This window comes from Macrosteles quadrilineatus, unplaced genomic scaffold, assembly GCF_028750875.1.
Source record: "Macrosteles quadrilineatus isolate MER2022 unplaced genomic scaffold, UCM_ALF_1.0 Scaffold_7__1_contigs__length_78375512, whole genome shotgun sequence".
Lineage (NCBI taxonomy): Eukaryota > Metazoa > Arthropoda > Insecta > Hemiptera > Cicadellidae > Macrosteles > Macrosteles quadrilineatus.
This window is the reverse complement of record NW_026542600.1, coordinates 78,123,193-78,145,775: the sequence shown is the minus strand read 5'-3', so window position 1 is coordinate 78,145,775 and position 22,583 is coordinate 78,123,193. Positions and strand designations below refer to the sequence as shown.

Here is a 22,583-nt window from a genome sequence, read left to right as displayed (position 1 = left end):
CATTGAGTGCGGGCTTCATCTATTGATGTAGTGCCATTCCCACTACATTAGTTCAGTATGAGCGGGGGAAAGTTAAAAGTCGTAGCTTAGAATGCAAACTTTATTTTGGTGTAGTTTGGTACAAAAGTTTCCCGTAAAATTCTGTCTGGCAATGCTTTCGTCCCGGTTTCGGGGATTTTTCTCTCTTCGAGCCACATTACAAAGACACTGGCTACAGATCTAGGCAGTGCTGCTACCTTTGGATGTTTCAGTGAACTACGTCCACTCTCGGGGTAACGCAGCAAATCACCACTGCTCTTTTGTGTTTCGTCAGACTGAAATTTTTGAATTTCAATTGCGTTCGCTGATTCGGTGGCGCGCTGGGGCTTCGACGTCATTGGCGAACGCTTGGACGTGTTAAACTCCGGAAACTTCATTCTTACTGTTCACAAAAAGTGATTGGTGTTATGCAGGTTTTGAACCAGAGTTCAACGTTCTAGCCACTAGACAAGCGACCAGCCGTCATGATCATAATTTGCTTAATCATAGGTAATAATTTCTGCAAACAGCAGGTCACAATAGACTAGGAATATGACGGGTATTAAAATAAAAATCAATCAACAAGATGAAATATAATTTTCATTATTATTATACATATCAAAAATGTGTCTATAAAGAAGCTAAAATGAGACAATAGTTTTAGCATTTGAAAACTGATTTTGTTAAAAAAAAGGCTAATTTTATTATTATTTATAAACCTTACTTTTCAAGGATTTTACTGAAAGCAAAAAGCTTGAAAGCTTGATTTAGGGGTTTAGATGATTCAAGTTTAAATTGAGGGGTATACAACTTGTGATGTGAATATTAACATTGAATCAACCTATCTAAGTTGATCCAGAGCCACCCTTAGACACATGTGGAAGGGTGTTGCTGCACAGGGCCCTGAGCTTACAGAAAAAACTGAAAATAATTATAAAAAGTAATAACTGTGAATGGGACTGAAGAGATTTTAATTATAAATTATTGCCAATAACATCCAATAATAATTGCTGTTTTTCCTCTTTTTGCGTCATTGTGTCAAGTAAAACGATTTAACCCCTTCTTCCGGAAGTCATGGCAATTGTAAAAAACATCACCATTGTTGCTGTGATCATGAGAGATGCTGGCGTATGTTGCTGCAGTCGCAGAAAATTATCAATGTTGTTGCTACAATGGCAGAAGATGATCATAGATGTTGCCGAGATATTCAAGGTTGGAAACTAGTCTTAAATTTTACTAATTAAGAATTACTTCCAATTATGAAGTTATCAAAAAATTTACTGTTATGCAAGGACATTTCTAGCTTATAATTTAAAGCCCTTTGCATAAGAAAAAAAAAACAATACCAAGACTGTTATGTAAATTTTTGTAAATACTTTATGATTATTGAAGAAAAAAAGAAAATCATATGAGCAACAGTTGGTGATTGAGGATGATTATTATACATTTGTTTATTTTACATAGAATATATATATTTTTTCGTATTGTTGGGATGGGATACTACCTTTTTACAAGTAAAGGGCCCACAGCACCTAAGGCTAGCTCTGAGTTGATCCATTTGAATCTGGGGGAAAACCTAACTATGTTCTATAAGGCAGTGAGGTATTCTACTGCATTTATTTGGATTCCAAAAGAAATCCCTGCATACAAAAGAATTTTGGATCACATAAGTGGATTAAAGTCTATATTGAAATCAAACTAAACCACCAGACATGTATTATTCTAACTTAGTCATTGCTAGAAAACGTGCTTCAGGCTACAAGTGTTTCAAACAAAGCAACTGTAGCAATTGATGCCAAAATGTCAGCACAAACTGGCATATTTATCATAGTTTTGTTTAAACTGGTGTAAGTATGATGTTTGCTAACACATAAACATAGAAAATAACAATGCATATACAGCCAAAAAAATGTTCATTAGAATTTCTTTTGTACCATTATATTCTCATTTTAGGATTTTTATACGTTACATAATAAAAAATCTACCACTTTCTTAATATATACAAATAAATCTTGCAAAATAATTAATTCATTTAACGATAAATATTAAGTTGTCTAGTACATGAATACTTATAAATCTAGTATCGAGTAAAGCATGTGTAAGTTTTTTTATGTTGTCGTCACGTATTTCATCTACCAGACTACTTTTAAAAACACAAGCAGCAATATCGTTTTAATGTTGACTTTTCAGATATGTTCCAAGAATAAGTACATTAGTAGGAGCGATATAAAATCTAATGTTTATAAACTAACAGCAACCGTAATAAAGCATTATAGACCTAAATAATTTAATGTTGTGTTATCATTGTAAGAAATGTACAATTAAGTTTCCGACCACAAAACTAGAAATCACAAGCTGGTTTGTCCTACTAAACAATTTTTCATCTCTGAATATTAAAGTGAATTTTAACAAAGCAAGCACTTTTCCATAAAGTGGATTTTTTTCTTCTCCATTTCAAAAAATGCAATATACTAATGTCACTCACAAACGCTAAATCGCTAAAGTATTTGATATCCTTTATCACAGATTAATCCAAAGATGGTGACTGAAAAATAAAAAGATTTAAATACTGGCAATGCAGCCTCAAAAAACAGCTGATATCTACAATGCTTTATGGTATGTATAAGGAATTAATTCAATCTGGAACAATGTCATGACCCAGTAATTACCGAACAAAAATTTTTCTTCGGCCTACTTACTCCTCAATGGCAAAACACAACTTATGATACAATGTACGTCACAACCTCAAACAACTCTAACAATACTTTTACTATTTTTGTACTAAGTAAAGAACACACTCAAAAGTAAAAAAATAATCTCGTTCAACTCCAGGATACAGCTGACTAAAGCGAAATCAAGGTGTTTTACTGTAATATAAAAAATATCCACCAATTTAGAAGAGGGTCAAATGTAACAGAAATATCGTAGATAAAACCCTGTGTTAGCTTCCTCTATAATTAAGAATTAATCAAACTTATAATTTTACCAACCACATTTATTCTTGCCTAGCTAAGATTGGCATCCCACAAGTCAATTATTTTGGTTTGAATTTAGCAACTATGGATTTCTCCTAATTTCATTTACGATCAACTGGACATTTACATTTCAATAAAGGAGCCCGAACTCAGTTTTCAGGCACTACGTATTCACCTCTATACATTTCATGTTTTTAAGCAGTCTTAAAACTTATAAGAAAAGTGATTTAACACAATAACAAGTTTTCAAAACAACCAGTATCATATGGTAACATTTATTTCATCTTATTTTGCTTTCAAGGAAACAATTACTTAGAAATTAAAAACATAGTTTTGTTAAGAAATACATTATTACCGTTGGACCCATATTACGAATGTTTACAATTGTTTTTATTTCCCCCCTACTGTCCTAGGTTCCAGATATTTTTAAGACAAATTGACAAAAACCAAAAGTAAATAAAGTAATAAGGTTTAAGTTTTACAACCACTCTTCATTGATTGGAAAGGTGTAATATTTTGGCCACATTGGTTCTCTGACACAGTCAGATTTAAATTTCCAGTCCAAGGGGTTGACCCGAGCGAGGGTTAGGAACTCTGACACAAGGCCGCAGTTTAATATACAGTCTGGTACAGAAGTATGTTCCTTGGCCCTACTACCCCAGGCCTAGAATCTAGTGCTAGTGACACAGCACCAAAATCACAGATAGTAGTAGGGCCAAGGAACATACCTATGCTGGCTCGCATCGCTAATGAGGGTCAACTTCTTGGTAAAACCTGTTGGACTGGAAATTAAAATCTGACTGTGTCAGAGAACCAACATAACCAATATTTTTATCACAAAAATGTAAAAACCTGCAGGATTCTTTGGAATAAGTTGTCAGATAAGAGGTTTACATTGCCTAGTTTAGAATACATTATTATAATTTAGGTGATTAGCATAGACATAATGACTGAAAAATTCAATAACTATATAAATAAAACTAGTTTTGAGATTTTTGTATAAATCAATCAACATAAAAAAATTCAATTATTCCTATGAAAATAATCAAATGAATAAACTCAATCTGAGCTAGATCGTTCTAATATTTTTTTTTCCTTTTTAAGACTATCCTATAAGACGAATCCTTCATAATTAGACAAAAAGTACAGCATTAGGCTCAGAAACATTATTTAAGTAAATACTTACAACACAACTGGGAAGACACAAGTCAAGGGAGAATCATAAAATAAATGATAAATATATTGCTAGCGTAGCTGAATCACGATAAATGTAGTTTATTATAATACCAAATCAATCCCACAATATATTTCCTACAATTTTGTCGAAAAAATAAAATTGAACACACAACTCTTTGCCCAACATTCATAAAATATTTTTATAAATTTGTTCATGTTTATTGTTTAATCTTGAAATATATTAAAAATTAAACAATCATTAAGGTTTCAGCACAATAATATCAGTAAAATGTCTGTAAATAGTTGAGAAGATGGCTAATGTATATAATAAATGTATAATAATCACCTGTTAAAATTTTGGCAGCTTTAAATAAAAAAATATGGAATGAATTTGGAAGTTTAACAATGATTAGAAGGAGTAACATTTATGTATTTCTAAATCTACACCGGTTATAACCCTGAAAATATATATATAAGGTTTTACGGAAAAAAAGAGTTCAAAGGAAACATGTTAAAATTCAATATTGTAAACAAAAAGTATCACTATTCTATGAATAGATCACAACAAATATTCTTGTTAACTAAAAAACTTAAACACAATAGCCTACTAGAGCCATCATAATCAACAACAAACCTTATTACTTTATGACGATACAAGAAAACAGCTATATTCAATTTTACCTTTCTCAATTTTGTTCATTTCAAATACTACAGATATTTACTAAAGTAAAAGTAAGAAGACTTTCGTGTTGAGCAGGAAGACAAATTATATTAAATAAGTTTAAAACAATAACATATGCATGAAACGGCATACTTTCTTGTACTTCGAGTCAAGAGTAAGCATTTTAATTCACATTAAGTTCTTTGTCTTTCATGTTAAAGAAAAGCAATTCTCTTGCAAAACTTACTACAATCTCTGCTGGAAGTTTCAGTACGATACGTTATTGTTTTAATTCTTCTAATTTGGAAGACAAAATAATGAATATTTGCTATAAGTAGTACATTAACTGATTTGGTTTTGTTGTTATTATTAGTTTTTAGAGGTTAACTGTAAGAAAGGGCCATGAGGTCCTAAGTTCTCCACAATAAAGAAGGATTTATATGCTCAATAACCTATTTAATAAATATAATTAATCTTTAATATGGATCTTTTAGTAATATCGACTTTTTACAGTAAATTTGATCATAAAGGTAATTTAATTTTATGTCTAAGCTTCAAATTTGTTTGCTATGAAGTTATTTTCATAAGCTATGAATAGGTTGTTGCTATCGAAAGGAGCTAGTTATATTGTAGATGAATATTTTATAGAGTCTAAGAATAAGAAATAGTATAAAAAATATTGGTTGCATTATGTTTTGTAACATTCCTCAAAACAAAGGAACCAAGGAAGTATATGCCATTTTAAAACAATTATAAAATCGTATTTCCTCATTTTGGTATTATTTTAAACCTGAAAAGGTACAACAGAGAATTACTTTACAGAGGAGATAACTTAGTTTAAAAATCACATCCATGCTAATTTTTATAAGTTCAATCCAATGATATTATAAACAATTTTAAGTTAGTTTGTGGTGATGTACTTAATGAATCAATGATATCAAATTATTGCAAGACGGTCAATATCGAAATGGATGAAAAACAAAAATTGTTCTTTTAAAATTTGGGCAGTATTGCATAGCACAGGCTTTTCAATAATTAATTGTAGAGGTTAGACCTTTTTTGTAATGTTTGTTCTTTCAACAAGATATCTTTAGTTAACAAAATCAGACAATAAACTGAATCTAGGTGGTTTGAAATCTTGTAAAATATCTTACCTCGCAATTCTAAAAAGCAAACCTTATTACACAATTTAAAACTATGTTTACAAACTTATAATAATAGGTATAAACAAATATAATATAATAATAGTAGGCAGTATGATAAGTAACATAAGTACCCAATATTGTTACCATAACTGTTTGTTCACTCTTCAAACTCCCCAGTTGATATGTTTGGTTTATTAAACCTAACGACAAATATAAAAGGACTGTACTACTCGGGTGTAATATAAGATTATACAAAACGTTGAATTAGTTCCTCGCAAAACATCAAGCGAGCGATTTAAGCGTAAATAGTGAGAGGCATGTATTTGCGAGTATCCAACCAATCTCACATTTTCACCTTGGGATGACACTCCTCTGCAATGCCTCCCCAGCGCAGACGATACGTGCGCGATCGCCATCTGATGGTTGGATCCCACACTGCGTACAGGAACAAATACGGACCACTGATCCCTCTAAACAACCACCCTATCACAAAGTCAAACTTGCTGAATGGCAGCGACCCATTCTGGAACAAACATCACCAATGTTACAGCCAGAAAATTAAAAAATGTTCAATAACCTGTTTCCGTTTCAAAAACAATAATGTATAGTTTTAAACAATAAGTTAAATAATCTAAGCTGGCCATGTTGTAATTAAAACATTTAAACTTATCAACATAACAGACAATGTTTTTGAACACTGTAAAACCAAACATTTAACACATGAAACATGATGGTTTCATCGGACCGTCCACATAACTGTCAATAAATTAAGCAAGTACAGGGTTGTCAGCAGAATCTATAAACCGAAGGTAGCACAGAAAGCGAGAATTGAGAGACGTTCAAATATGTACTAGGGGTAGGGGATTTGTACTTTGGAACTAGGAGATTGTGGGACTGCCAATAGCCAATGAGCTTGTTGATTCTTCTAGTGGTACCAACATAACAACATTTTACAGAGTCTCGATTTTTGGACCTCCATTTGGATGTTTTCAATCTATGACTATTTCGTTTTGTAAAAAGCAAGAGCGGTTCCCTGATTCCGTTTAACTGAGAGCGCACGATAATTTTGAGCTGGCTTGAACTACGTTGGTTGTCTGATTCAAAATTTAAACATGGATGATACGAACAACAAAACATTGACCATGGCAACTTCCTTAAAATAAAAAATATGAGTTTTTATATGGAATCGGTATTGAGAATTGTGAGTAATATTTTAGAACTGGTATAGAGTCGAGAAATTCTGTTATCGGCCTATCCCTATTTATAATACAATTAATATTCGACTAGGACATAATTCAAGCCATGACCTTGAGTTTTGAGACCGAGTTTGGCTTTGTTCCAGCTATGCGTGGATCGACACTGCTGCTACACACTACACGTTGTTATTATAGAGCTGGCAGCGTATCTTGCGTATTCTGCTGCATCACCAATCCAAATCTTCCATAAATGTACATTCACTATTAAAATTTTCGGATAAATTGGCTCAAAATTGTTATAACTATAAAATTCCTCAAAAATAAACGTACATAATCATATTTATTGATATTCACGGAAAACACCCGAATAATACCATTTTCCGGTAAAGATTCATTCATAATTCCCGATTTTCAAGGAATTCCTTATCGCTGACAGCCCTGAAGTATTACAGCTTATAGAAATTCTGTTTCGATAAACTTGTTTGTAAAATTACAGGCTTTTTAAAATCAATATTAGTAGATGGTCTCACCTGCACAACTGATAGGAGAATCCAGTCTAAGAAAAACCAGAACAAAACGTGAACGAGGAAGAAAACTAGAGGCTCCCATCCAAAGAGGTAGTTAGCCGACCATGCTGCGCAAGCTCCGAGTACAAAGCATTCAGACAATGGTTCTAGGAGAATAGTGTGAGGCAGCATTGCTACCCTTAGTTTGGCCCACCTGAAACGAACATGTTGGTAGCGTGGGCATTGGTATAGTATTTCTGGTTCATTAAAATTTTAAAAGGTAGGTATTTAATAATTCTTTTAGCAAATTTCCCATATAGGGAATAAGCTATTACCTTAGTACTCATGGTAAGACCTGGACCCGGGACCGATTTACTTTTTCGTTTTAAAGGTCCATAGAGGCAAAAAACACCATCTGTTCAAATTCATATATATATATACAGTATATATAAATACAGGATGACAAAAAAGTCTGGAAACGGCTTAGTATCTTTTTAACTAAATCTGTTATAAAATTCAAATATTTCACATCAACTTATATGTATGAACACTACTTTTTGCAAGCATTGCCATTTTTTCACCTCCACCAGGGGTTGACCCATGAGGAGTAGGTACATAATCTTTAATGTAAGCATAGGTTGATATGCACATCATTTTAAAGGGCTGGTTAAATGGAGTTCATTGCCGGAAACCGCGTCTCAAAAGGATCATCCGTTACAAAATATGAGGCTTGTGAGGCTTTTGCAGCTCGTTGGAAATTAATGTGTAAACTTAATTTTTGTACTTGAATAAACAAACAAACAAGTATCCACTAGTCCCTAAATCACTTATGATAAATTGTATCAATTATTATGTAATGTATTGTGTTAGGTCTGCTGCACACTACATTGAACAAGACACTACACAACTTATATGCCAATATATATGCCACAAAGAGTTGCCTTACATTACATATCTATAAAGAGTATGAAAGTATAACTTACATGTTCAAAGAACTAGATATTTTGACTGTTTCACAATTGTATTATTTTCTTCGTTGTTAATTTTGTAATAAGAAACCGACATTTTATATGATACTAAGAACTACCAAAGATGTACAAGAGCCTAAAAAATATACACATTCAGTAGTTCTATGTTTTGAACGTGACATGTCAAGGAATCAGTTCAATTTTTTAATCAATTTCCCAAGACGATTATTGACCTTTTAAATAGTTCCTATAATGTAATTAGTGTTAAGACAAAAATTAAGAAATTCGTAAAATGTTTATAAATTATTGAAATGTAATCACTCTTCCTCGTTAAAATCATTAATATTTTTATTGTTCTTTGTTGTATGTGTATTTCTTTGTTCATCAAGTTATTAAATAAAAAAATGCTTTGCCATTGTTGAAAGCTTATATTCCACATGATTATTTATCGTATTTGTACATTATTATCAGCAGTGAATAGACTCTGCTAGTAACAACATTGTAATATTATATGTACCTAAACGATTCCATGTGCACATGAGGATTTGTAATATTTAGCATGATGTTGTATTAAATTAGTAATGGGTCGGTTGCTGATCTATCGGTTCGGTTTCGGTTAGGTTTTTTTTTTTTAATCGGAATGGGAACGAGTGGTGTTGAAATTATTACGTCGTGGGAAACTAATGATGATTTAAGTAACCTTATGAATATTTTGATCTCTGTTTCAAACGTCATTGTATACAGTCTATCCGGAAATGTCGGATATTTAACAGATAGTGTTGGATATCGAATTTGGGCTCGGTTCAGTTCCGACCCGAAATTTCGGATATCCGCACACCTCTACCGCAAAAGGGTTAAAAAAACAAAAATATTTAAAAGTAAACAATCAAAATTATAAGACAAAGGTACAGAAAATTAAATTAAATTATTTGAGACCAAGTAGGCCTGTGTAAGGTTAAAACAAGCAAACAACAATGCTGGTGGTTTTATCAATTGACAATAAAATGGTAAAAAAAACATATATTAAGTTTTAAATATAACTTAAGATGATTTACATATGAAACCATAAACTATTGTATGGCAGTAGGCAATGGCCAGCCTAAATTGAATATTCACTACAGTAATACTGTATAAGACATCAGAAGTAAAATTTAATAACCATCATAAAACTATCATTACCATGATAAAATGAGAATTGGTTTTCACCATTATTACCCTAGTAATAAATAATGGAACTAAAGGAATAAAAGGTTTTAACAATCTAAGTAGTAAAAATTTTTATGAGCTTAGAAAAACGCGCTAATCCGAACTCATAAAACTCACTTCATTTTTACCCACCGAGTTCTTGGAAGTACTTGTTGACATCATCAAAATTATTATTGTCAAAATAGTAGTGGGTTTAGGACTGCTAATGGTTTTTTATTGCTTCATTACCATAATAATAAACTATGAAATATTACACAATAACCGATAAACCAAAACCGACTTTTTATGTCACTTTTTTTTTATCCCAGTGCAGCAGAGAAGCATGTTGAGCCACGGCACCCTACACTGGAGGCGTTTTGAGCCCTCTAGTGAAGTGTGATTTTGAGCCGAAAAAGTGTGAATTCAGGAATAAGGTAAAAGTAGAGAAAGTACCTTACAATATATATATATATATATATGCAGTAATAAGTTAAGAAATATTTACATACATAATTTCACAGAATATAAACTTCTGTCATTAAGAAAGTATTATTTCAACAAAATTATTAAAATGCATTATAATAAAATTAAAAGTAAATGAGTATCTTAATTTGAAAACATTCAACTTTATTTACATACCTCTGTAACCGAGCTTGGAAACTGGTAATTTCACACAACCCAGAATTCTGAAGGGCTGGAAGACTGGCCACTCGTATCCTCCAGCCTCTATCGGAGAAAGACTTGGCAAAAAAGAAATCTTCTGCAAGGTAGCAGCTGAAAGCTTGGATCCCACCAACCTCGTTAATAAGACACTTGCGCATGAGTGCAGACATGCCTGTGTGACAGTTGATCCTGAGAAGATCAGCTACCAGGTAAATGCGAGCCACAATGGTTCCGAAATATATCTACAACAGCAATAACATCTAGTTACTAATACTCACTTCAATTCAGATTCTCTTTTGCCATGAAAATGTTTTCTGTTGGAACTGCAATAGTAGTTAACAAAGTCATGAAGAGATTGTTTTAGCATCCTTCTTTGATGTATTTTCCAAGAGCAGCCTACTGCAAAGTTAATAGTCCAGTAAAATAAGACATTTTGGTATGCAAAAGGTCGGGTAGTTCTGATTTTTGGATATGTTATTAGTATTGGGCCCATAACATAAAATCCGAGTTATCCACCTCGAGATACTGCCGCTCGCCGTGGGGCGCGCCACTTGTTATCGAAATATAAAAAATATGGCAATTCCTATTGTTTTTCACTCAATCTCGTGAACCGTTGATTTTACCGAAAATTGTATAATATTACATTAAAGAAGAATAAATTTGTGACAGTTTAAGCCCAACAGCAAGTATGTAGCGTAAATAATAGTCTAAATACAGACCATCAAAATAAATAAATTTTCCAAAAACGTATAAAAATTGTGGTTTTTTCTATATTTCCACAATATAGTTGTTTGAAGCAAACACCGTATTGATTTAGAGAGTATGCCAGTTTATTTGCTATTAATAGAAAATAAATGAAAGTATGAATAAAAATACCCCCACCTCAGCAAACCTGCAGACTAAGTGAATTTCCATTTGCTTGATTTGATTTTCGCAAACCTATTTAAATAACATTAGGTTTAACTGGTACCTAGGTTTGCTGCTACAGGGAGGGTTATATAGTATATAAAATAATAATTGTATGATAAGAAACAAATAAATTTACCAAATTTTATAAAAATGTGTCTATGAATAAGGATAAAACAATAATTAAAAATCTTCGCTATTGGAATAACTTGAGGTTTATTAATTTACATTTTTTAATTTTCTCCGTAACCAATCACAGTAAAACGACATTTTAATGTACTAAATTATTTGTTTTTAGTAGCTCTACAAAATTCTTTAATGATACAATTGTAAAATTAATAATTAAGGGTTAATAATAATAAAAAATATTCTTACCGGCGAAATACCTATAAGGCAACCGTTCCTATGGCCTTATCATGCCGATCATGCTTCGCGAACTCGTTTTAATAAATAAATGTACGTTTATATGATTCAATGATTTATTTAGGCTATTAGGCAAAAGCAATAGGCTAAGTCACATACAATACAAAGTAAATGATAAATAGTCCATCTTTTGATTCACAAATAAAAGTAATGTTTGTACCAAATTCCACTAAATCGGATGATTTTTGGGAATCATCGTGCTAACGGACGATAATAACTTTTTTGGATACAGTTTAGTAAATATAGTTTTTTTTTTTTTTTTTTTTACAGGGTCTCTAAAAAACTCCCCTACCTAGTTTGAAAATGTATTTATTTATTGTACTAGATACAAACTACTGATCAACGACTGATACCATAGAGAAGGCTATGCTGATACATTAAATGAAAGGTAATAAAATAAAAGTTATTTGAACACTATCAAACCTCAAAATGCGAACCATTTGTAGCCCTGCAGACATGCAAGCTATTCTAATTTTTATCATTAATATTTTATTATTTGTATTATAATTTATTACCAAAACTATGATACAAAACTAAAACTTTGAAGTATACTCTACACAGCACGAAATGATCATTACTCATCCATTTGAACAATAGTATCGTGAGGTAATTTTAAAACTATGGAGTCTTTTTCGGACACCAGGTATAAGCCTATATACATATATATATATATACATATATATTTATATATGTTAGAACAATTAGAACCAACAGTATTTTTGGCCTCTAGGAATACCAAAATGAAAAAGTAAATCGGTCCCGGGTCTAGGTCTTACCATGAGACCTACTGTAATGGCGTATTCCCTATAAGGGAAATTTGCTAATAATCAGCATATCATTTATATTGAATGGTGTGTGTTGATGAAACCACTATTTAATCTTTCATCAATTTCGTTGTCTCAAGCAATGCGAGAATGGCGCACGTCAACATGTTGCTAACTGTTAATGTTCAACCGACGTCATTTTTTATAATATTTCTCAACTTCCTACAGATTTGATGAGGACGGATCATCCCAAGCGCCCATCAAGTCACAACATTTTGTCTGCCTCGTCCTCGAGTCAACCCACCAGAGCTTTTCATTGTCTTTATGAGGGCCTGTTCGATGGCCTAATCAGACCAAATTCCACACTAGAACTTGTCTGTACGTCTTGTAGTGAAATTTCCGATCTTTATGAATTGTTTGTGTTCTTCAATATCAATCCTGTATTTAAATTCATAATCAGCATGTCCTGTATAGATGGGCGCATTTGGCGTGGAAAAATTACCCGCTGCATGGAAGATCTGTAGAGTGATTGTAATTGGAAGATCTTATTTGCCTGATCTTTCAACCTCAATAAACTGTTAACTATGTTAAACTGTTTTATTTTGTTTTTATGTGAAAGTATTGTTCCCAAAGCTTAGCTTAAATGTTTATGTATAAACATTTGACAGCTTTGGGAAGAATAGTTTTGCCGTTAAAGGTATATTTTGAAGGTCTTTTTTTGGCATGTAAACCAGAAACCTACATTTATTAAAACGAGTTCGCGAAGCATGATCAGGCCATGGGAACGGTTGCTTTATAGGGTCTTTTGTTAAGAACGGGTTTTTCGTATTTTTGACCCTCAAAACATACAATTTTATTTTATAAACTAACTTAAAATATTATTCTGAATTATTATCTCTAAACCATTTTGTAGAGCTTAAAAACAAATAATTTAGAACATGAAAATGTTTTTTACAGTTATTGGTTACGGAGAAAATTAAAAAATGTAAATTAAAAAATTTCAAGTTATTCCAATAGCAAAGATTTTTAATTATCGTTTTTTCCTTATTTATAGACACATTTTTATAAAACTGGTTACATTTATTTGTTTCTTATCATACTATTATTATTTTATATACTATATAACCCTCCCTGTAGCAGCAAATCTAGGTACCTGTTAAACCTAATGTCGTTTAACTAGGTTTGTGAAAATCAAATCGAGCAAATGGAAATTCGCTTAGTCTGCAGGTTTGCTGAGGTGGGGGTATTTTTATTCATACTTTCATTTATTTTCTATTAATAGCAAATAAACTGGCATACTCTCTAAATCAATACGGTGTTTGCTTCCAACTACTATATTGTGGAAATATTGAAAAACCACAATTTTTATACGTTTTTGGAAAATTTATTTATTTTGATGGTCTGTATTTAGACTATTATTTACGCTACATACTTGCTGTTGGGCTTAAACTGTCAAAAATGTATTCTTCTTTAATGTAATATTATACAATTTTCGGTAAAATCAACGGTTCACGAGATTGAGTGAAAAACAATAGGAATTGCCATATTTTTTATATTTCGATAACAAGTGGCGCGCCCCGCGGCGAGCGGCAGTATCACGAGGTGGATAACTTGGATTTTATGTTATGGGCCCAATACTATAGTTCGGCCACTTAGAAAACGACCTCCTCCAGCATTGGTTTAGCATTAGCGCGCAGGTCGTTTTCTAAGCGGCCGAGCTATAACAACATATCCAAAAATCAGAACTACCCGACCTTTTGCACAGCAACCCCATATTTTCTGACAGATTTACTGGACTATAATTCGGAGATTGTTAAAAGAAAATATGAGCTAAACAGTCATTTTTCAAAGATTAAAAGGAGTCGTAGGAAATATTTTTCAATCCATCAAATTGTGTTTTCATTCTACAAAAATTTTAAATACCGGTACTGATAATAAATTTGTTTTTCAATTAAATTAACTCAAAATTAGAATATAAATGCAATTTTTGTACAAGAAGTTTCTATAATATTAATTTGGAACCAATTTACGTCACTGAAATAGGACGCAACGTCTATTGGATTTTCCTATAGCAAAATTTCAAGAATAAAGTTACCACATTAACAACAAAGTTACCCAACACAGTTACATGCACAGAACAGAGTACACAGATGCTCAGTGATAACTTTTTATGCTGATCAATGGCTTACCAATGCCATAATGGTGGTTAACCATCTTTAGATCACCATTTGCACAAATCAATATGATAACGGACAGAAATAGGGAGGATTGTTAGGTTACCTTTTCTACTGTTGCTGCAAATCCTTCCCTGTCACAGGTGAAGGGTAATTGATGAACCAATCCAACATCATCACTCATCAACTGGACCATGTCCAACAATGTGTCTTCTTTCACTGAAACAAATAATAATAATAATAAAACAATAAGCATTGGCTATACAAGTAAGGCTTGATCCTCTGGACAGCATGATAAGCCTGGTAAACAGATAACTGAAAATACTTATTACAGTGCTTGAACGGTTCAAACCGAAAAAAATTCAAACATCAAATAATTTGGATTTTGATAAGTTTAACAAACATACCAAAGGGTTTGTGGAGGGATCTGGGGGGCGGGATAAAAGGATTGAAAATGGAGCAACACTTTTGATTGAACAAATTAGTTGGAAACACAGGTATTCCGTAAATTTGGAGTTTTTAACAACCGTCAAAGTATACAAAAATATCCTGATGTTTGGTGAATGCACCCTGAGAGCCTCCATGCCATATGTTATTAAAACCAATGAACTAAATCAAAGATTAACGAACTGTATTTTTTAATCTATGAAATAGTCTGATTTAGCTAATTCAGTATTTGGTTGGTTACTCTGCTACCGGAATAACAAGTCAATGTGGCATTCCTTTAACTCATAATTTTAACTCATATAATAAAATTTTCTTTAAAAAACAGTGTAATTCTTGATAAAATTCCAAATTTAGTAGAATTTCATAAATTTTTGGGTGTATTACTTGATACTCATATTAATTGGAAGATTCACATAGATAAGATGAAATGGAAACTAAGATCTACTTCTTTTGCATTCTTTCACCTGATAAACTGTATACCCGAGGATACATGTAGGCTATCACAGTTTACTATGGATACATTGAATCCATCTTGAGGTATGGAATACTGTGGCTCCAGGTCAACAGAAGTCAAATCCCTACTAATTTTCCAGAAAAAAATTATTAGAATCTTAAACAAATCAAGAAGGAGAAAATCATGTGAAAACCTGTTTAAAAGTCTTAGAATTCACACTATTTTTGGATGATACTTTTTCCACCCTATAAGATGGATGTTAAGCATTTCATGTACTTACTTCTGATCCCACTGTCAGAAATGAGCACCAAAGGGTACTTGGATGCCAAGTACCCAGGCTGCATGTTGTTGATTTTTGGGTTCACACCAACAACTGCTCCACCTGAATGAAATTACATATTCAATATTCATACATCTTAATATATTTACATGTGCATGGCACAATGAACAGTGTTCATACAATTCTAATACTAACTAATATTAATAAATGGTATCAGCAAACTTTTTCCCATAACCTTATCAACAACCCTTATTAATGGGTAAGCAGGGGGAGCAACTAAGATATTTTATGATTATTTTTTAGTTTTTACAGCATTGGTCTGTATAAGTTTTTTTAGAATTAATTGGATCAAAACATACTACATTTTAATCCAAATTTCCAAGGCGTTTTTGTGAAAGTACAATTTTCCTGTTAGGTTTTTATTCAAAAACCACTTTTTGGTTTCAGAGGGACACATAATGGATATTGCCACCCAAAACTTAAACTTGAACATTTTGATACAATACAACCATACTTTCACTTTATCAGGCCATGTTAAATTAGTAGCCAGATTTTTTATCAAAATCATTGTAGTTGATGTAGGCTCACACAACTACGTTCTTTTTTAATCCCTGGATGGGCTCTTAAAACCATCCATCCCTTACTAAGGGGCTATTCTTTTTTTCAGATAAACCTTTAAATGTATTACACTGCATATAAATATTAAGTTATTTAATTAAGTTAATAGAAATGTTCTACGAATGATATGGCCCATTATTATCCATATACTTACCAATGAATATACTAGCATCCACTAAAGGGTATTTTTCTATAAGTTTTTTAACAAGCATTATAGCTGGATCATTTTCATCTTCTATGCAGAAAACGATTTCATACTGAAATTAAGAAACATTGTTTACTTTAACTGCAAAGCATTTGGTTAGTAAGCTGCTTAACTGAATGACTAAAATATAGAAAATTTAAACAATAGCATAGCTTATATTCTAATTAACAGTAAAAGGTTTATATTCAGTATTCACAAAAATGTATCTATTCAAAAGTGTTATTTCACCACTATGATTTTTTTATTTAAGTTATTTTCCAACAAATATAAGATGCATTGGTATTGACGAGTGATATTATTTCACGGATACAAACCTTATTAGGTTAGGCCTAGTTTATTTAATACACATGGCTAAAAATAAAATATACAGGATTTAAATTTATTTAGGAAAATAGATAGAAACCATGTCCTCCATACTTATTGGGTTACTTAAAGTGGAAAACTGGAGGGATAAATATTTTGAAATGTTCCCTCGCTACCTGGCAGACCCCGTGTGGCGGGTCAAGTGTTTTACAGCCCTGCGAAACTGACCCTTAATTCCGCTCTAATGATCGTGGCGGTTCAAATATCTCAGGACGGTCATAAAACTCGTGGCGGTTTAATATTCCCTAGATTAGATACGGTAGGTAGCCCTACCTACTTTTTTTAATCATGAGGCTTCACAAGTATTGCCATTGGTAGCTCTTTCAATGTTGAATTTGCAAAAAATTTTTTTTTTAGATAGTAGCCCACTATGAATATTTTACAATAATTAGTTGAGTATTTTAACAGTCTGTTATTCTGGCATCGTTAGCTTGAATAGCATAGCTATATGATGTATTTATTTATTTTTTGGAAGGTATTCCATTAATCACGCTTCCACTAATTAGTTCAATAATTTATCAATAGTAAAACTGGCATTTAGTTTTAGCTTGGTGCAAGTTGTAGAGACCAGCTACTAGATGTTTGGTTTCTGTACTTGAACTTTAATTCTTATACTAAGAATTATATATATGAATTCTTCTATCTTCGTATTTTCTTCTATATTTCAGAGAAATATAGGATATGACCTTAAAAAAATTGCAAGAAAACGTTTTATGGTTTACATTAATTTTTTTTTAATGTAATGATAGTGTTGTGACACATCATTATAAACTAGATTTTCACGCTGATTTGAATGCCGAAATCCGAATTTAAAAATCTTTGTTCATTTTAAAGATATATTTAAACGAAAGCTCTACCCTATTTATTATGGACGTTTCATACTTTGAACATTTTTTAAGATTATTTTTCTGATATCTCCAGTTTTTATTAATGCTTATAGTTTGTTCAAGCCTTAAAATATTCAGAGATGTAAGAACAAGGAGGAATTCTTTGTCTCAACTAAAGCTCAAACAAGAAGAAAACTGTTCATACATGCCTACACTAGGACTTAACACCTTCTGTATTGCTGTACTTGTGCCCCATGCTCACATGTGTCCGTACAAGTGTAGCCAGCCCTCACAAATTCGGACCAAACCAAACCTAAATTAACTTTTTTAATTTATTTTTTTTCCTTATAGTACCTTATGTCATTTTCAAGCAGTCGGCGAAATGGCGGGCGGCAACCTATACTCGCCATTCGACCGCAAAGGGTTAAACCCAGCCATTGTAGCCTGAGCTATCTTGGGAGCATTTGTGAATATATACCCCCCCCCCCCCCCCAAGGAAAGTACCTCATTGTATATATTTTTGAACCAACTTTGAGGTCATTTATGAACTTTAGCTAGTCATGCAATTTGTACAAACTTTGTGTTTATTTGGCCATATTAACACGTTCGCGGCGGCACGTCAAATGGCGGGCGTATCCCAGGTCCGGCGCAGCCCTCAGCATCAAACAAACCCGATTGCCGCGTGTGATTGGCTTAACAATTTCGTGCTGACAAATAGCAAATAACGTGCGAGGATGTCCTGCTTTACAACGAGAGTCGACGTAGTTCGCTAAACACCAACAGATAGCAGCACTGCTTGTAACGTAGCCGGTCCCATTGGAATTGTATTGCTAAATGGAGGGAAAAAGACGGGACAAAAGTAGAATTTTGAGATTGCCAGACGGGGATTTACGGGAATATTTACTACCAACCAACACAACAAAATACAGTATACTATTGAGCAGTGCTGTGCGAGGTTTCAAGTTTCTAGCTCTAATCCTGGCTTAAAAATAAATCATTTCGTATTGCATTGCAGCTTGGGAGCGATCGCACCCACCAGGATGGCATTAGGGTTCCGTATGGGAGCGTTTGCTCCCATGCCGCCGCGAACGTGTTAAGCAATTATTTTAAGTGTAGTGAACATTAGGCTCCTCTGCAATTACACCTAAGGGCAACATGCCCAACTCAGCCAATTTTCATTTTAGTATATCTTAGACTTACCCATTATTGGCCTGACAACAATATATACATTCTCATTTTATGATAGTCCTAAGTGAAAACCAATTTTTAATAATCCACATGGGTCTAAAGAAGTTAGGGCAGTTGGGTTCTTTTCAATGAGGTCATATAGGCTAAGACTTCCAGTGCATCACACTCAGATATGCTGAGGTAAGAACTTCAAAACTAAAATATCCAACATTTCAGTTCACTATATAGAGCAAAATCAATCATTTAACAATTAATTATATACTTACCAAGGGATAATTCATTGTGAAAAATGTTTCGAGGTTTCCATACAAATTGGGGTCAACGCCCATTAAGGGTTTGATTATCGATACTCCTGGCAGTGGGGTTTCTGTTGGTTGAAGGTTTACTTTACGATAAAGCGTGTATTTCCTGTCAACAAAAAAAAGAAAATGCAATATAGGCCTAATATGAATATGAATCGATAGTTTTTATTTAAAAAAATCTAAGTTTGTAATTTTGTTATCTTCAGTTTTTAAAAAATTAATCGGGTACTGGAATTATCAAAGAAAATTACATTACCTATCATAGGTACCTACTACTTGTGAAACACCATTAGATTCGGGCACAGAAAAACCAGAGCTTTCTGCTAAATTGAACATCCAATCATGTTGTTTTTAATTAGCCTACAGTAATATTCCAAGCTTACTGTAGCTTAATGTTGCAAAATCTTTAAAAGATAAATATCAATAAACAATTAAACTAGATACAACATTTATATTAAATAAGTTAACCACTAGGATAACAACATAAGTTATTATATTTAGCATGTTGGAATGCAAAATCAATAGCCTATGAAGAAGAACAAATTTAAGCTTGATAATGGGTTCGTACTGCTTTTCAGCTAAACGCTTCTCTGAAACCTTCTTTGAAAATAAAAGAGGCTTTGAAACTAAAAACATTAAAAATATTATGCTAAGTTATAAGGTATTCATAATAATTAATGATCAAGAGTCAATGGCCAGGATCAAGACTGATATGGTTGTACAGTAGTTGCAACTCTGACTTGGTGTCACTTCTACTCTACTGTTATGACCCATAATATCATATCTTAAAGATACAACATTTTTTGTCTTTAGAAATAAGAGTTCAAAAATGACTTAAGTTTGCAGCAAGATGCTAGACTACCTCATTTGCGCTGTACCTACTCAGGCTAAAGGGAATTTGGCACAAAGTAAGTTAGGCTAAGACTTTTTTTCAGAGAGGTTGGTAGCCTCTTTTATCTTGCATTTGCCCGTCCATGTGGGCCACAGAGACCTGTGAGTGTAAAAGTATCTAGCAAAGCAAGGGGTGTTCCAGTACCTACAGTAACTTGTAAACGAGGCTGAACTACACTGATAATAAGTACCGGTAGTTGTAGATAACTAGATCCGAACCCACGACATCGTTGCCTTGGACCCAAAGTCCGTGTGTTATCGAATGAGCCACCAACACGCCACTATAATCTCAATAGATTTTGTTTAGACTATAGAAGGCCTGCAGTAATTATTCCTAATCGATACAGGTGACCTCCAAACAAATTTTTAATTTTGATATCTAACTTTATATAAGTACAATAGACAAGTTATAGTTAGTAGGTACCTATATTTTTTTTACACCCTGAATCCAAATAAGTTATAGTACCATTATTTTTCACCCCAAATGAATATTATTGAATAGGCTATATTGCCATTCAAATATACATAGGCCTACTATGAATTTAAACAAGGAAGACGGGTGACATTTAAAGTCATGATTTACATGACGTGTAGATGCCGAATGCCCAATATTAAATTGTCAAATATTAAATACTGTAACTTAGTCTGTTGATTATCAATTATATTTACATCAATTAAAATAATTGACTACCTACGGCAAGTTTTGTTAGGTTAGGTTATAAAAGTTTCATGTTATAATTGATAGGTTAAGCCTATATATTCATTGACTAACTGTTAAAAATACAATATTTGGGCACAGTTTCTTAACTGGGCTATGCTAATATCGATTGAAACTATCGAATTGAAAATATTGATTAATAAACGATATTTTAAAATATATTTATTATCAAATTAAACTATCTTACCTAACCTAACCAACCAAACTTGCTGATGGTTAAAAAATTGCATGAAGGTTTACTGATCGAATCGATAGTTTCAATCGATATTAGTTAAGAAACTGTACCCCAATATTTTTCATTCGATAGTAAGGTGTGTCTAGCCCAGTTAAAAAAACTGCACCTGATGTAACCCTCTAGCCTATATCGCTTGGCTTACTGAATTGAGGCTTACCAGTAGCCTACATCCTCAGGTATAGATTTTATCAAATGTGTAACTTAGTGCCTTAATACTGAGAAGTAAATAATTTTGTCTGTTAAAAAGATTGAACACATAGGCAGGCCTAAGTTATGTATGTAATAACTTAGGCCTAGTTCGTCTATGATGTAATAAGTCTAAATAACCGTACACTGGCCTAGGCCTAGTTTGATTTATTAGCCTATGACTTACCCATAGATTATTGCAGCTAGATGCACTAACCACTTCCCACACCAGAATATAAAGAAGAATGTCGCAAATCCACTAAGAGTGTATAAAATAGGTGCCATTTCAACTTTTGATTATACATTTAAGTACCTTTATTATGAAAACTGAGTAGGCCTACTTGTATCATAGTAAAATTAAGATCAAACATACAGTAGGCTAGGCTGAGTCTAAGAATCCCACTGCCTTCGCCTTGACACTTGAAGAAACACTTACTACAGAATCGTGATACGTGATGATAGAGTAACACCGACACTTGGGGAATTGAGTAAGAATTTGAAAATAATTAGTCATAGTATTATCAGCAAACATCTTATTGACGGCATTGACGCTGATAACGAGAAAGATGAATAGGTAGGTAGGGCACTGAAGTTGACACTGTTGACAGCAACAGTGAAAAGGATAGGATTATATCTGTCAGTGACAAATCGGTACTGAATGTTGTTATGGGGACGAAGTTGAAAATATACATTGGAGCCTACTTACTACATTCCACAACTAGAACTAATAAGTACTACTAATACTCCAATACCAATATCCAATACTCAGCCTTGAGAAGAGGTAAAGGGTGGGTAAAGGCTAAAGTAAGGAAAAACGATGGCAGGCGCAAGTAAGGGGATAACCTTTTTGCGAATTAAATTCAATTCGGTTTATGTTCCAATTCCTGACATTTGGTGTCAACAACTGTCAAGTCAACTATGTAACTTGGAACTCCAGAATTGAAACTAGTTTACACTTCCCATAGAGGATACAAGTACTAAGGCCCGTATTACACTATCATAGTTCTATGACATATATCTATTATCATATGTCTTTGATGAAAATTATTACAGTGTAATGTACCAACTATTATAATGGTTTTGAACTATGATAATATGTTCTCCTTGAG

The 22,583-nt window shown here is 32.8% G+C and overlaps 1 protein-coding gene across 1 annotated transcript; it reads right to left on the bottom strand.

The window, feature by feature from the left end:
* Positions 1-650: 650 nt before the first annotated feature.
* LOC128997969 (ceramide glucosyltransferase-like) lies at positions 651-22,291 on the bottom strand. Its single transcript, XM_054423842.1, has 8 exons — positions 21,662-22,291; positions 19,409-19,550; positions 16,714-16,816; positions 15,942-16,043; positions 14,867-14,979; positions 10,470-10,735; positions 7,702-7,891; positions 651-6,498 (listed from the first exon to the last, which is right to left on the bottom strand). Exons 1-8 carry the CDS (start codon positions 21,757-21,759, stop codon positions 6,319-6,321), a joined length of 1,194 nt encoding a protein of 397 aa, XP_054279817.1. The 5' UTR covers positions 21,760-22,291; the 3' UTR covers positions 651-6,318.
* Positions 22,292-22,583: the final 292 nt, after the last annotated feature.

Excerpts from the sequence above, each read along its gene's own strand:
- LOC128997969 (XM_054423842.1), bottom strand. The coding sequence starts at position 21,759 with ATGGCACCTATTTTATACACTCTTAGTGGATTTGCGACATTCTTCTTT. Across the intron at positions 16,044-16,713 it reads GGATGCTAGTATATTCATTG|GTGGAGCAGTTGTTGGTGTG; the intron begins GTAAGTATATGG and ends AATTTCATTCAG. Across the intron at positions 7,892-10,469 it reads TTCCAAGCTCGGTTACAGAG|GTGGGCCAAACTAAGGGTAG; the intron begins GTATGTAAATAA and ends TGTTCGTTTCAG.